At 31.4% G+C, this 18,086-nt stretch overlaps 1 protein-coding gene across 1 annotated transcript in view; it reads left to right on the top strand.

The window, feature by feature from the left end:
- Positions 1-4,104: 4,104 nt before the first annotated feature.
- The window catches only part of LOC105347560 (uncharacterized), a 273,923-nt gene continuing 259,941 nt past the window's right edge, over positions 4,105-18,086 (top strand). Inside the window, exons 1-3 of the mRNA XM_066066607.1 lie at positions 4,105-4,593; positions 6,699-6,806; positions 9,052-9,159. Coding sequence (XP_065922679.1) covers positions 4,248-4,593; positions 6,699-6,806; positions 9,052-9,159 — 562 coding nt within the window. The 5' untranslated portion in view covers positions 4,105-4,247. The remainder of the gene's footprint in view (positions 4,594-6,698; positions 6,807-9,051; positions 9,160-18,086) is intronic.

Below are 18,086 nucleotides of genomic sequence, written 5' to 3'. Positions count from 1 at the left end.
CAGAGGCTTACGATACCTGTGTGTCCCCAATAAATACATATCATCTCTAATAGAATTCTGCACAGACCGACCTAGAGGTCTTTATGGAAAAGGTATAATGACAAATATATCTATGCAATAATAAGTCATTCATGAAAAAGATACGACAACAATAAAAGTACTTACATATATTTTTTTTCAAATAACGTCGTTTCTTGTCGTACCACAATTTAACAATTGCTAAAGCACATTGAGTGGCAATAACAAAAAGTATGTAATAATCTTGACTATAAAACGGCATTACATCTGTATTGTTCAGTTATCAAGATCTGTATATAAGGTTTAGAAAAAAACTATTATGACAATGACTTAATTTAGCATTAATAAAAACACCTATAATTCAATCTCATCATATTTTCTGGTTATGGAGAGTTATATTATCCCATAACAATGAATATTTTACAGGCAACTGTGTGTTACTTGAAGGTACAGGTGACCTGGATCATTACAGCTGTGTAGAAAAGTTCAATAGTAGCTGTCCTTCGGAATATTATTATGACGAAGAGATTTATAAATGTAAGTGATCTTTTCTTAAAAATTAATTAATATTTTCGAATTAAAGATTTTTTTCAATGGTGTATTATTTCTTAGTCTATGTATAAGGTCTATGGTAAATGTTGTTCTAATTTAACAATGTCTTTTTATTTGGAGTTTTATTGAGACCATTTTACATAAGATAAGACCGTTTTATTATTCGTGTACATACTATTTTCATTTATATAGATAACATCCTTAATAGTTGTGACTGGTTTCTCTGAACAAAAATGAGACAAGTATCATATTTTATTAATTTGAAAAAAAAAATACAAAAACAAACAGAATTAGATACATGTTTATAATGAATTATAGGATATTTATTCCGTAACCTACATGTTACATGAATATGCATTTTAACAGATCCAGCGTGCCTAGAAATTGATAACAAGCACAGATGTTTTGTTGCCGATAATGATTGCAATAATAGGTATTCTTTTTGAGTTTCTAAATCATATATGAAGTACATACGTGTCCAGAACAACAAAATATATATTTAAAGCTTGTTCATATTTCAGGGAATTCCCTACAACAGAAACCCCTTCCAACATTTCTAGAATGGAAACCAGATTACTTGCAATTGTCTATATAATTGCTGTTGTTTCAACGGGGATGATACTGATCTGGGCCATTTATCGAAAAAGAAAAAAAGGTAACGTAATTAATATACCATCTTTGTTATGCGGTATTTTCCATTACTTTTGTGTGAAAATAATTTACTTAACAGCCATAGCTGTATTGCGAGTGGTTTTTTCTTATAACAATCATCGAAATCATATGATGTTATATCAACCAAAAATCCTATGTCAAGTAGTATTGACCGATAGCACAGAGAGTAGTTACGACCTTGCAAGCTCGATTGATATAACTTCTTTGTGTCCACGGTCGATATTGCTTGATATGGGTCCACAAAACCACATAACCTCACATCAACCTAGAAAGAAATGCATAAGTGTAATATATTTCGAATACATGTTTGTATTTTGATTTTCATTTCTTTCTTCTTTTAGGGGGGTGTATTTTTCTGGGGGTTTTTTTAAGACACAGTAAACAATAGATAGATAAACTTTGAGGTGTGGTATTGGTAGTTGTCAAAACAATTATTGGCTGTTATTTTGTACGACAATGTTGGTCTGACCATCAGAAATGCGGCGATTGTCGTGTTGCTTGTGTGAAAGCATCGCCGGGGAGGATAATTAAATTTGTTCTAGTCATAATCCTCAGGGGTAGGATTTGACCAAAGTTGTAGGTCCACTATTTTTAAGATATATATATAAAAGTAGGTGTGTCGTAATGTCAGCAATGCCACCGGAAGTGAACAAAGTTTCAAAGGCCAAATTTATGTGTATGATTGCAGAATAAGTTATGGATCCTTGAATATTACTATATTTTTTTTTAATTCAAGAGGCATAATTCTTTCAGAAATCATCGGACGGGAACCAAGTTCAAAACTGACCTGTATTTTCTAATAAATTAACATTATATGAAACATAAACTGTAAATATACATTAGTTTAAAAGTTAGAGAGTAAAAACTACAAATTTGTATTTTTGTCTAACTTCAAGAGGAGGTATAACTCTGTCAAAAATCATCAATCAAGTGTGAATTGGGTGTCGTCTATTTACATGAAAAGTTGTTTAAAATCTGAATAGCAACTTGAACGATTTTTGTTACATAGATGATTATAGCGAGCGCAGCTCGCCGGCGCGGCAAGGCGTGTGTGATTAGACAATTCGGACTATTTGCACATTGATTCAACGGATTTTTTTGGCGTCAGTAAATCGGACAGTAATGCCTTGTTTTGATCGTCCCAGTAGTTCCCTGTAATTATCGTTTCCCATTTCACACTCACACGAGAACAAGATAAAAGACTATGTACATGCATTGTAAACATACTGCTGACACAACGTAAATTCCATTACATAATACTAACGGAGTTATCATCCTTTCGATTGACGTCACAATGGATTTCTTACACATTGATCCGATAAAAATTTTCGGCGTCAGTAAATTTCGACCCACAATGCATTTCCTCAATGACGGTCGATATCACTAGACTGGATACCATGTCGCGAGAATCAAAGTAAAACTTTTGAGAAATAGATAAATTATGTAATTTCAAGAACATAATGCTTTTAAGTAAACAAAACATTATATTTTGCGTAGTTTTTTTCAGGGTGTTTTCAAAGAGACAGACGACACTTGACCGACGTGAACTTTGACGTCACAATTAGGGGAAATTACTCTTAGTAGTTATTGTAAATCTGCTGAAATATAAATACCAAAATCTTCTCAAAATCTTGCAGAGCTAACGAATGGGGGCATTTCTTCAACGATAGGAAACAGCTGTAACTTGCTCTCATTTGGATGAATGCTCCTTTTTATTTTATTCACTATATGTACGGTAAATTCCAGTAATGTTTTTTTTAAAAGGGGCGTGGCAACATCATTCTAAAAATCTTCGCAAGCAAAGAGAAAAAGAAATTCTCAAAACAGGAAATTTCTAATCCGGGTGAAGAATTATGAGTGCGTAGTAAGCCTTTATAGCTCGTTAGCTGCTCAATAGTGTCTTTATTTTTACTTCCATTTATTACATGCTCCCGGGGATCCATTTTCCTTATATGATCAGCAATATTTTTATACGCAAATTTGATTTTTTTTTAAAATGGGGGAGGGGGGACTCTGTGATAAGTCATTTTTCTTATGTAAGTTTAAGATCAATGTATGCTGCAAGAAAATAAATAAAGAAAGAAAATGAAGGAAATAAACTGTAGGCTAATGTACATTATGTTAAAATCTTTATTATTCAACCACATTTTATCCGAGATAAATTCTATATATAAATAGATAACAAAATCTTAGGAATTATGAGTAATGAAAATTTAGAGGAAAAAATAGGCATGTTTATTTTATTCTGCATTCAAATTCATTTACTTTACGTCGCTACTTTTATTTTTATTGTTTTATCATAATTCAGTATTTTATCACATGCTGCGCTCGCCCCAACGGTTGCAGCGTAATACATATTAAATTCATCGATACACTAAAAGGCTTAAATGAATAGTGAAAATTTAGAGGAAAAAATAGGCATGTTTATTTTATTCTGCAATCAAATTCATTTACTTTACGTCGCTACTTTTATTTTTATTGTTTTATCATAATTCATTATTTTATCATATGCTGCGCTCGCCCTAACGGTCGCACTGTAATACAATTTAAATTAATCGATACACAAAAAGGCTTAAAACACACATAAGAATATCAAGAGGGAAAAAAATGAAAATAGTTTGAAACTCCATCTATTATGCAACATTTTCTTTTTTGTATAGAACTCTAAAATTTTGATCGTATTACATAATAATATAAGAAATGTAGTTGTCGCTGCTCATGGAAAAAATCGGTTTGCTTTGAACTACATTTTGTAGGTATACAAATCTAAATATAATTTTAGTCCTTTTTTCACAAAAACAGTTGATGAAATGAGTGAGATATAATTTATTAATGAATAATAACATATATTTATAGAGCAAGTCAAGCGATATAAAAAGGAGGATGAACACAAGCCATTGCTTAAAGATCCAGAACCTCCAATAGAACAAAACGATGTCGCACAATTAGATCAAACAGCAATAAATGTGTCAAAACATAATCAGATACAAACAACATCGACAGACATGTTATCTGAAACAGCCAAAACAAATACACAGAAATCAAAAACTATTCAAAGAGAAGAGGAACAAAACAAGGGATACGGATATAAAACAGCAATGATAGATGGGAAACAACAACATAACCCAGAAATAGATGATGATACACTTAGACAGTTTCTAAGTAAAGGAAATATTTCCGTTTGTCATGTAAGATGCATCATAGTTGGTTGTGGAAAAGCAGGAAAGACGACGCTTTTAAAAAGATTACAGAATGCTTCCTTTGACGAATTGATGCAGATTGAACGGACAGAAATGGTGGATTTCCACGTTAACAGTTTTGAGGTTCTGACAGAAGAGGAAACTATTCAAAGTAACATTCTTTTCATTTCTATTTGTAGCTTCCCTATATCAGAATGAAGCTTTCATTTTTTTCTCAAGTTGATTTTAATAGAATTAGACATAAATTGTCATTGCAAAGGTTAAACAAAATAGAAAAGTTTCATTTTTTCAAGCAAAGACGGTAGAAGGAGGCGTGTCATTAAAAGATTGAATTTTAGATTGTAAATTATGAAACTAATGTTCGCTAATCAAAAGTGGGATACAGCGATTGGTGAAAATATCTACTTAACAAATTGATCTAACATCAACAACAGGAACTGCTTACAAAAGGCGGTTTGCAAACTTTGCATATTAAAAGGAAAATAAACATTTTGCATCTTGACAAATACGACTACAATTTGTGATAATATCATGACGCATCTTTAGTTGGAACACGACTCGGTGACTTTTACTATAGGAGATGTTTGTTTTGAATCTGTGATACAGAACGATCCATGTATAAACTGATGATCAATATTTAAATGAGACTCCTCTCAATGACACTGGGATAAAGTTGGGCATAAGAATGTATATAAAAACAATATTTTTTTTCGTGCACTTTTCTTTCTTTAGTGTTACTTCTATTATCGCATCAGGATCTTGGGTTTATTTTGTTAAAATAAACCCAAATTTTTCTTGGCATCAACCGAATTTTATGAATTCTGTAAACTTAAATGCGTCAACATTATTATTTGTTGTTTTTTTTCGCTTTTAAAATATATGTTACCTTTAATAATTTTACCGGGCAAATATCTTCAAAATATAAACATGGTAAATCAATTTTCTTTTCATCAATCCTCCCCGAGTTATGAGTTTAGATAAATAGTGTTGAAATGATTTATTTTAGAGCATGAATCGATAATTGTGAAGCGAGTCTATTATCGGCGTTAAGTATAACAATATTTGTCGATTATTTTTCTTTCTATAATACATTAGCATTCAGAATATTTTTTTCGTAACTTTTTTTTTCTATCTTTTCAAGGGAGATATTTTGATAGAAAATGTCTCCTCCACCCTTTTATGGAATTTAAAATTTGTTTGGCAATTTTAATTTTCTGCAATAATATTTTAGTTGATGGAAAAAACGTCGGAAAATGTAATTCAACACGTCCAGTTGCTTCCATTGCTCATTACTTTTTCCTTATGATTTCTGAATATTTTGTTCTTTCGATGATTTCATAAAAAATCTTGAATGTCATTTTTTTCTTTCCATAAAACTCTCTTAAAACCTTATAGTAGTTTGAATTTTTAATCATTGTAATTCATAAAGATCATTTTAACAGAAATCATTTTTTTTCCCATGCAAATGTTTACGCCCAAGAATATCTATCTATTTCATATGTTTATAAATAAAGTTGCTCTAATTCACATTTATATTATTGGCTATATAATGTAATGTAACATGCAAACAAAGTATTTTAACAAAATAATCGCTTGTTTTGTTATTTTCATTTAAAGACGTCCTTGTTTATTCTTAAATAATGATAACGTGTACAAAAATTTGATTTTTGTTACATGTTGACTGCCATTAGTGTTAACGACGTTTGATGTTTTAGCTCTAGCTATGATCAAAATACATTGAGTTGTTTTTAACTTTAAAGGAACATCGTCACGATCTTGGCAAAAAATTAAGTTTCCGATTTTAATGTTAACAATACTTCAGTAAGGCGTTTTTAATAGGCAACCAATACTTTATTTGTTCATTTGTTGAGTTTTAAGCGAGTTACAGAGTTTATAATTCTTTGCAATTTAAACAAAGCTTTGTTTACATTTTAAATGTTGAAGCGAAAATTCAGGTTTTAGACATACAACTAATATGCTGAACGTTAGGAACTGTTTATTTATGTTTAAAATAAGCAGGAACATAGTCAAATCAGCTTGATAAAGATTGTTAGTGGTATATTAACCCAAGTAAACAAAAACAGGACAGGACCCTTGTTTACATGACAAAGAATTGTAAGCGCTGTATCTTGCTTATAACTGAACGACTGACTCTCAAATGTCATTTCATGATTAGAAATGCATTCTTAAGGCATTGTAAACAATAAAAGCTGAAAAATCGTGGCCATTGCCCTTTAACATTCAATTTTAATGCAGGTGTAGAAAAAGAAGACACATTACCAACAATTTTGTTTTCGAAAGAAAAACTGGAGATGCCACTCAAAGAAAATGTTGGAAAAATGGCAAAAGAAACACACCAACCAGGTATGTTTTGTGGTGTGTGTTCAAATGTCTATAAATAGAGCCTATTTTTATGATCATGATATACTTTAAAAGCAGAAATATTCCTTGAGGATTTAATTTCGTTGTATTTGTTGGTGGTATAAATCAAGGTTCTGTTAGAAGAGGAAACTATTCAAAGTAACATTCTTTTCATTTCTATTTGTAGCTTCCCTATATCAAAATGAAGCTTTCAATTTGTTATCTTAATTTGATTTTAATAGAATTAGACATAAAATGTCATTTTATAGTTTGAACAAAAAAGAAAAGTTCCATATTTTCAAGCAGAGACGGTAGAAGGAGGCGTGTCATTAGAAGATTGAATTTTAGATTGTAAATTATGAAAATAGTGTTCGCTAATCAAAAGTGGGATACAGCGATTGGTGAAAATATCTACTTAAAAATGATATAACATCAACAACGGGAACTGCTTACAATAGGCGGTTTGCAAACTTTGCATATTAAAAGGAAAATAAACATTTTGCATAATGACAAATACGCTTACAATTTGTGATAATATCATGACGCATCTTTAGTTGGAACACGACTCGGTGACTTTTACTTTAGGAGATGTTTGTTTTGAATCTGTGATACAGAATGATCCATGTATAAACTGATGATCAATATTTAAATGAGACTCCTCTCAATGACACTGGGATAAAGTTGGGCATAAGAATGTATATAAAAACAATATTTTTTTTCGTGCACTTTTCTTTCTTTAGTGTTACTTCTATTATCGCATCAGGATCTTGGGTTTATTTTGTTAAAATAAACCCAAATTTTTCTTGGCATAAACCGAATTTTATGAATTCTGTAAACTTAAATGTGTTAACATTTTTTTTTTTCGCTTTTAAAATATATGTTACCTTTGATAATTTTACCGGGCAAATATCTTCAAAACATAAACATGGTAAATCAATTTTCTTTTCATCAATCCTCCCCGAGTTATGAGTTTAGATAAAAAGTGTTGAAATGATTTATTTTAGAGCATGGATCGATAATTGTGAAGCGAGTCTATTATCGGCGTTAAGTATAACATTATTTGTCGATTATTTTTCTTTTTATAACACATTAGCATTCAGAATATTTTTTTCGTAACTATTTTTCTATCTTTTCAAGGGAGATATTTTGATAGAAAATGTCTCCTCCACCCTTTTATGGAATTTAAAATTTGTTTGGCAATTTTAATTTTCTGCAATAATATTTTAGTTGATGGAAAAAACGTCGGAAAATGTAATTCAACACGTCCAGTTGCTTCCATTGCTCATTACTTTTTCCTTATGATTTCTGAATATTTTGTTCTTTCGATGATTTCATAAAAAATCTTGAATGTCATTTTTTTCTTTCCATAAAACTCTCTTAAAACCTTATAGCAGTTTGAATTTTTAATCATTGTAATTCATAAAGATCATTTTAACAGAAATCAGTTTTTTTTCCCATGCAAATGTTTACGCCCAAGAATATATACATGTATCTATTTCATATGTTTATAAATAAAGTTGCTCTAATTCACATTTATATTATTGGCTATATAATGTAATGTAACATGCAAACAAAGTATTTTAACAAAATAATCGCTTGTTTTGTTATTTTCATTTAAAGACGTCCTTGTTTATTCTTAAATAATGATAACGTGTACAAAAATTTGATTTTTGTTACATGTTGAATGCCATAAGTGTTAACGACGTTTGATGTTTTAGCTTTAACTATGATCAAAATACATTGAGTTGTTTTTAACTTTAAAGGAACATCGTCACGATCTTGGTCAAAAATTCAGTTTCCGATTTTAATGTTACCAATGCTTCAGTAAGGCATTTTTAATAGGCAACAAATACTTTATTTGTTCATTTGTTGAGCTTTAAGCGAATTACAGAGTTTACAATTCTTTGCAATTTAAACAAAGATGCGTATACATTTTAAGTGTTGAAGCGAAAATTAAGGTTTTAGACATACAACGAATATGCTGAACGTTAGGAACTGTTAATTGATGTTTAAAATAAGCAGGAACATAGTCAAATCAGCTTGATAAAGATTGTTAGTGGTATATTAACCCAAGTAAACAAAAACAGGACAGGACCCTTGTTTACATGACAAAGAATTGTAAGCGCTGTATCTTGCTTATAACTGAACGACTGACTCTCAAATTTCATTAATGCATTCTTAAGGCATTGTAAATAATGAAAGCTGAAAAATCGTGGCCATTGCCCTTTAACATTCAATTTTAATGCAGGTGTAGAAAAAGAAGACACATTACCAACAATTTTGTTTTTGAAAGAAAAACTGGAGATGCCACTCAAAGAAAATGATGGAAAAATGGCAAAAGAAACACACCAACCAGGTATGTTTTGTGGTGTGTGTTCATATGTCTATAAATAAAGCCTATTTATATGCTCATGATATACTTTAAAAGCAAAAATATTCCTTGAGGATTTAATTTCTTTATATTTGTTGGTGGAATAATTCAACGAAATTAAATCCATGACGAATTCCCAACCCAAGTATTAATAAATACAGAAATGATATGCAATACATTTTAAAAATTACAATATGACGAAATTAAATGTTAACGGCATTGTATTTGGCTTAAAATGCAACGAAATTTTAACTTAACGAAAATATGTGCTTCTACGGAAAATATTGGAAGATTCTTGTTTCGATGAAAACAAGGCGTATCAATATATGGTCTAGGTTTTATTAGGTTAGGTTTAAGGGGCAAGATCAAGTTTGCATATAATGTATACATTGACAATAAACAGAAAATAAATTATGTTTGCAAGCTATTACATGTATCTGTTTAGAAGGTTTAGTGTTATTATCTATAATATCCTATCCTAATCCAAAAAAACCTGTTATAGTAAGAAAAACAAAGTTATGTCGAGATATCCTCTGTTCCAATATACAGCAAAACTCATTTATTGCGAAAATCAAGGGACCAACAAAAATACATTTTGTTATAGCCGTAAATCGTTTTGCGATTGTATCGAATTTGTAAGAAATCTAATAGTGTGAATTCGTTATGAATATTCAGATAACAGTACTTTAATTTAAAAAAAAATGAATATTATTTGAATGTAGGGTATTTTACATATGAATCTTAAACTTTCATGCGTCTTTGATTAAGTTTGTTATTGAATATATTAGGGATGACAATCGCTCGCAGAATTATTAATCGGTTAATTGCGGTTTTTGACGGATTAACCAGTTACTCGTATCAAATTACGCAGAGTTTTGAATAACTATTATTTTTGCTAAATTATTGTTATGAATTACAGAGAAAATAAAATATGAATAATTCTGTTTATATGTAAATTAGAATATAATGTTAAAATATTATCTTGTGACAACTGTTTCAAATGAAATCTAAAATGTCGAGCAACATCAACTAACCACATGTTGCAATTTCAGCCAGACGTCTTATGACAAATCCAATACAATTTTAAATGTCCCTTTGAAATGAATATCATTTCGGATAGATTAACATCATTACTTATGTGCCCGCTTTTGACGATCAAAGTACTGAAGAACTGACGGGAGTTGATTTTGTCGATGTCTATTTATTTTAGAATCAATGATATGTTATTTTATAGAAAATATACCAATGGTTATACTTAAAAACCAAGCCAACAACGATAATGCAGAAAATGAGGAAAAATTGATATTCGAACCACACTCTCAAGATACAACGCTTGTTCAAAACCAGTTTTCCCCTGAACCGAATGAAAAACATGGCGAGGATATTGATGCAAAAGTAGATAAAATCGATTTTGAAAAGTTTGCGATTTTAAAAATAAAAGATGCTGTGAATGAGCTATTGAATGAAAAAGAGTTGCGCCCGCGAATAACCTTTTTAGATTTTGCAGGACAAAGTATGTACTATGCTTTTCACCAAATATTTCTTCGTCCTAAATCATGTTCTATATTGGTTGTGGATATGACGAAAAGTCTCAATGACAAAGTCGGTGATCAGGATGAAAATGAAAAGGAATGTAGCCGATTTGCCTCATGGAGATACAAAGGTAATGAACTAATATAACCTTTGTTTAGTTATGCGATGAGTGAATTCAACATGAACATACCTGTATGCAATATTATAATATGTTTGCATATTTTGTAGACTATTACAAATTCTGGTTGAAGTCTATTGACAGTTTTAGTGATACAGAGTCTCCAGTAATAATTGTAGGCACTCATGCTGATAAATTATCAAAAGAAGTAAGTAAAAAATAAGGACACGATTTTCAATATGCGTTAATACCTGTAAGTTGTGGCAAACCTGTCCTCGATATTTTTTTTTTTTGTTTAATAATTTATAAAAATTATACCTAACTTAATTTGACTTAAATACACGTTTTGTTTATACTATTAATCGAAATTATCAACGGAAGATAACTTTTGAAAAATCTGAATTTAAACCGAAATAAATTTACACTTTGAAATCGATTTTTATGAACACGTTGAGATTAGGAATTTAGCTTGAACAGCGTTTTTGTTGTCTGAAAAAAGGCCTAAGTTTTGGATTCGTAAAAAAGATCGGAAATTGGTTAAGAACCATGCCGTTGATTGATTTTTTTTTTATTCAAAGCAATCTGTAACATTAAAGTCGTGAAATAAACCCCTGCCTTTATTGCATTTTTTCTATTTGATATAATTTGACTGATGTAATCATATACTTAAACAGTTTATTTTTACAGTTTGTTGGTGTGTAATTATTATTTTATTTCTAGGGAGGGGTTGAAATGTTTATATAAAGAAATGAAACAACTCTTGACCTTTGTAAATAATGATAAATAAATATTCATTTTGATAAATTGTGTTTTAAACGGTGATTAAAGAATCGGTTAAAAATCTACTTTTTTCATATCAGATGTGAAAAATCTACTTTTTTTCATATCAGAAGTGAAAAGTAACCAATCAAGGGTTTCTATCAAACGAATGAGAAATGACACATATTCATGACCTCTGTCGCTAATGTATACATAGCAATACCTTTCGTAGAAAAAAGGTGATTGAAAGATCATAGTTATGGGAATATTTTTTTTTTCAATTCGTCATTTTCAACAATCTGGGTGTCGCATTTTTAAAGTCCAGCTAGCTTTCTAAAACGAATTTCAAATTTCAATGATATCTTTAAAAGGAGTATTGATTTAAAAACACCCACTTCTACCAATGGATAGTGTTACCATAATCATTGGTTTATAATTGGCAATTGAGCTGTTTTTCGTCGGTTGACCTATTTTCTGTCCGTCAAGCCAAGTTATATCTTTGATGCGTCGCTGGCTGTTCACTTCAGTTAAAACAGTCGTTTGAAACTCTGTCAAGCAACCCTAGACCACCTTGTTCTTTTTTTTCTAATCTTTCCTAATACATTCGTAACAGACACCAGATCCTGTGTGCCAAGTTAATTCGTTTTAAAAACTATCGATTGAAACAAAAAATATTTAGCACTTTCAAATCAATTTAAACAAAATGGCGTGATATCAATTACATAATCAATATACCAAATTTCTTTACATTATTCTTTTAAAAAAATCCTCAATACTTTAAGGCCATATGCATTAATTATGTTAATACATTTGCAATTTGCGTTTCTTTAATTTCATTTTTAACATATGTCTGTTGTAACTTGTCATTAATTTCTGAATTTCAAACAATCAATGATAACTCTAACTCATGATTATTTAATAAAGAATCATTAAGACATTCGTAATTCAAATATATACATATCAATATATGCTTTTCTACTTTTTCTTTATATTTTATATTGCAGGAATGTCGAAAATTTCTTAAGAGTCTCAATGAACTCTTTGATAATTGGTCTCATTCTGGTCTTAGAAGACATCTTAATGAAGACCGAATGTATACAATAGGTTTTCCAGATTCAGGATCAGAATTGGAGGATTTAAAGGACCTAAAAAAATGCATTGCTAATATTGTGAAGTGCCCTCGGTATTCCAAAGAAAATATTCGACCTGTCTGGGCATTATTTGAACATATATTGAATAAAATGAAAGAAACTGAAAAAGTAATTCCACGGAAAACATTATCAGATTACAGTGACCAATTAAGCGCTCAGGAATTTAGGATGGACGAGTCAGAAATTTCTAAAATGTTGGTCTTTTTTCACAGAGTTGGTGTTCTGTTATACTTTGATAAAGATGGTTTGAAGGAAAAGATTATTCTTGATATCCAGTGGCTCCTTGATGCATTTAAGTGTATCATTGAATACCCTGTCAGAACAGAGGAAAACGATATGAAGCGTAGACATTTTTATCGCACTGGTGAATTAGACGATGTAGAACTAGATAGAATCTGGCATGTCGAGGGAAAAGATTTTCTGAAGCACAAAACAACAATAATAGCATACATGCAACAACTAGGATTGTTGATGCCATTAAAAGAATTGCATTCCGTTGACTCTACTGTGTATTATTTCCCTAGCATGAATAGTAAAAGGTTTGACAAGACTGGTGAGAACAATTCAAAGTCCTCTATTCTCTGCTTTAAGTCTGATGATGAAATGCAGCTTCCGAATAATCTTTTTTATGTCATAGTTTTGAAATGTTCCAAACTAAAAAATTGGTCCATATTGACAGAAGGAGCAACGGGTAACATTTGCCTTTACCAAAATGCAGCGTGTTTCTCTTTCCAAAAACATGTTGTGGTTTTATACAATTGCAATTTTGAAATACGGGTACAGGTCTGGGCATCGCCAAAAATATACGATGGAAGACTACTTAAAAAGATAAAACATTCAATCGAGGAAATTATACCAGATGACGACCATTTCTCTTATGAAATCGGTTACAAATGTCGGAAAGATGTGCTGAATGTTGAAGAAGACGTATCATTCATTTCCCAGAGTACTTTTCCTGTCTCTAATCATTTATGTAAAATATGTGATGTTGATGAGAAACATGTAGTGGATAATGATTTATGCTGGGTAGGTGTAAAATACACTGTTCCTTTTTTTTATTATTTACAAAAACTTAACATCATTTTTTTATGTCGTTGCAACTGTCGACTGCTGTTTAAAATGTTCAACTGTTCACAATTGGTTTGGTTCCTTTCTAAATATTTGCTGTAATTTCTTTTAACCTTTAAAAAGGAGGTCCTAAACAATTAAACAGCTTTTCTTTATTCATAATTTTTATCACAGATCGCTAGATTTTTTTTTTACACCACTAAATCATTCTAAGGCTTGACCGGAAGTTCAATACAGCCGTAAATGCTGAAGGCTCACCATGAAGGCCAAAACGTCATGTAACAACAGGTCAACATTACCGCTTCATTAGGCTAACTCACCTTCCCGATAGACACCGCACAGCACGCGCAACTGCTAAGTACATTTTAGACCAAATACATGGCCTTTATGGGCGAGACGACAAAAATCCAAGATTGAGCTAAGTCCTCAGCATTTCGCAGATTTAGACTACATAAACATATGGAATAACCTTCACAAACGTTTTTTATTCAATCATGGGATCTCTATGAGATGATATTATTAGTGCAAATGGGGAACGTATGAGGTATTAGTGTAGCGATTTTGCTATCTAAGAGTACCTGTACCTTCTTGATTCTTTCATAAAGCCCTTGAATAAATTTTGATTCAGCTTTTATTAAAATGCTTTAATATTCTTTTTTTTATATTTGATCATTGTCATGATCAAAATAATTAGAATTACGAAGAGTATAATGCAGTATAATATAGACACTTGCCTGTGGCGTTTGCAATTTAGTAAAACTAGAATAGTTTAGTCATTCTTGTTAAGTTTTGATTTCATTTAAACCTGAATTTATTTTCCGGGATTTAAAATATGTTGCTTTAATTTGTTGACATGCGAAATAATTTTGTATATTTTTTTAGGAACTTGAAGTGAATGATGGAAATCCAGGTAAGCAACAATCTTGATATCTCCTCTAGAAATATAAGTTACTGTTGTCTGTACATTTACATGAATGATATCAGAAATATACTAATAACTAGCTTCAAAATGTGAATAAAATGGTTTCATATAACTAGCTTCGAGATAAAAGAATTCAGAGTATGAACATTGTTTTCGATTTTGCGCACTCAAACTGGAGTGAAAGCTGGTAATGGAAAAGGTACTTATACAACTATCTTATCCTGAATTAAAAAAAAAAATGAAATCGCTAGGCGTGTCATCACCTCGTGACATGACAAATGGAGGAAGAAAACCCAAATGAAGCCTATGTTAAATTTTAACCCCCCACATTGTGGCCCCACCCTACCACTGGGGATCATGATTTTCACAACTTTGAATCTAGATTACCGGAGGATACTTTCACACAAGTTTCAGCTTTCCTGGTTGATAAGTTTCTGAGAAGAATATTTTTAAAGATCTACTTTGTATGTTCCTATGTTTAACTTTGACCCCCCATTGTGGCCCCACCCTACCCCTGGGGATCATGATTTTCTCGACTGTGAATCTACACTACCTGAGGATGCTTCCACACAAGTTTCAGCTTTCCTGGCTGATTAGTGTTTGAGAAGATTTCAAAAGATTTACTCTATATATGCCTTTGTTAATCTTTGACCCCCCCCCCCCCCCCACTGTGGCCCCACCCTACCCCTGAGGGTCATGATGTTTACGACTTTGAATCTACACTACCTGGATATGCTTCCACACAAGTTTCAACTGGCCAGGCTGAATAGTTTTTAGAAGAAGATTTTAAAAGACTGACTCTATATAGCTTACTCCACTTTTATTTTTAAATTCCGCTTATTTTGAAATAGAAATAAATCCTTAGTTTTTGCCTCTCATTTTTTTGCATTGATTTAACGGATAAATGAAATCGGCTATTTAGAAAGATCGCTTATATTGAAGCCACTGATCAGTCCCCATAGGTGATAACTAGTTGTTTTGATAACGGTTATATTGAAGTACTCCTGGCGGGTGTCGTCATGGTTGGTGACAGTAATTATGCCAGTTGGTAAACAAAGGTGTGAATTGATATATTCCTATGTGTGTTTTTATACTTTTTTTTAAAGTAAAATTTATTCATTGTTGTTGTTTTTTTTTTTTACGTGTTCGGATGGATTGAGGCTGGACGTAATATGGAAACCCATAAAAAGTTGATAAACAAAGGTGTGAATTGATAAATTCTCATGTGTGTTTTATACTTTTTTTTTAAAGTAAAATTTATTCACTGTTGATTTTTTCGTTTTTTCACGTGTACGAATGGATTGAGGCTGGACGTAATATGGAAACCCAACAGAAAAGAAAACCTTATCTTCGGACACTAAATACGAACTAATTATGGCTATTGATAAAAAGACAAAGCCTTAATTTGAAATAGGAAGGATTTTGAGATTATTACAAGTACATCAACGAAGATATAACAGCAGCGTTTATCAGTATTTGAAGCGTTTGAGTACGGTGATTTTTCTCTAAAACGTAAAAAATCGATGATTATGATGAGGTTTAAGATAGTAACAAAATGAAACTTACAAAACTTAGGGATATAATTTTTAATCAAACTTTCATGCACTAACATTCCAATCTGTTCATTGTTATAGATAAATGAAAACCAAATAATTTGTTCGGGTTTGGTTTTCTATGCTTACATCGGGATTGAACTTTAAGGTAGTCCATCCATAACTAAGGTGAATTTAACAATTTTGATTGATCTATACTACATCAAATACATATTTTGAAGCTATTATGAGGCTGACATAAACCAAACTTGGGTGTATGTATGTAGTCAATTAAATGAACTTATTGCACTTAAAACTTAAAATTTACAAAATCATTTTCTGAAAATATGTATGGTAAACTATAAATTATTTTAGCATATTCGACGACGGAGAAAGCTTTTGCAACTTTTTACTAAGAGAAATGTGAGAAAATTACTTGTAGTAAAGAAATATTTTTAAAAATGCATTTTTCCCATAGACTTCAATGTTAACTATAACATGATAAATTTATCAAAATTAATTTTTTTTTAAAGATTTCAAAGGTGAAACTTTATTATTTAATAAACTCCTTAAAATCACACTAAGATTTTAGTGATCAAACTTGCAATCTATTAGATATGAAATATGATCGTTATGGATGGACAACCTTAAAAAATGGCGGCTTCACGTCAGTCAATTTCGCTTATATTGAAATACTCATATAATGAAATGATTTGTATGGTCCCCTGAATTTCAATATATCCGGAATAGGCTGTGTATTCCTATGTTAAACTTTGACCCCCCCCCCCTCACCATTGTGACCCCACTATACCCCAAGGGGTCATGATTTTCACAACCTTGAATCTACTCTACCTGAAGACGCTTCCACACAAGTTTCAGCTTTACAGGCTGATTAGTTTCTGAGAAGAAGATTTTTAAAGATTCACTCAATATATTCCTATGTTAAACTTTGACCCCCATTATGGCCTTACCCTATCCCTGGGGATCATGATTTTTACAACTTTGAATCTTCAGTACCTTATGCTTCCACATAAGTTTCAGCTTTTCTGGCTGATAAGTTTCTGAGAAGAAGATTTTTAAAATTTAATCTATAAATTCCTATGTAAAACTTTGACCCCAAAGTGTGGCCCCACACATCAACCGGGGGTCATGATTTTCACAACTTTGAATCCACTCTACCTGAGGATGCTTCCACACAAGTTTCAGCTTTCCTGGTCCTATGGTTTGTGATAAGAAGATTTTTGAAAATTTCTCAAAAGTGTCCATAAATTCCTAATTATCTCCCTTTGCAAAAAAAAGCGTGATCCTTAATTTTCTTAACTTTGAATCCCCTTAGACTAAGGATGCTTTATAACAAGTTTGGTTTAAACTTGCCCAGTGGTTCTTGAGAAGATGTTGAAAATGAGAAAAGTTTACAGACACAGACGACGGACACACAGACGTACAGCAGACAAAATGTGATGAGAATAGCTCAACTGAGCTTAAAGGTGAGGTGAGCTTAAAACCAACAAAATATCCAATTTTAGATTTGAATTTTTAAATTTCATATTATATACCCGAACATCGGTATTATTATGTCCCACATAAAATCAATGTCTCAAATGTTATTAGGGTATGCATAGTGATAAATAAGAGATAAAGTGAAAAAGATAGGTAGTAAATATATGTTTAGATCAACGGGATAATGTGTTGTGAAATGCCTTAAATAATTATTCAATTAATTGTGCTTATTATATCCCCCTCAAACAAAGTTTGGTGGTGGTGGGGGGGGGGGGGGGGGGGTAATAAGAATCACCTTGTCCGTCCGTATGCTGTCCGTCCCTCTGTCG

This window comes from Magallana gigas, chromosome 1 (genome assembly GCF_963853765.1).
Source record: "Magallana gigas chromosome 1, xbMagGiga1.1, whole genome shotgun sequence".
NCBI lineage: Eukaryota > Metazoa > Mollusca > Bivalvia > Ostreida > Ostreidae > Magallana > Magallana gigas.
Note: the sequence above shows the minus strand (reverse complement) of the source record. Positions and strands in the feature narration are given on the sequence as shown.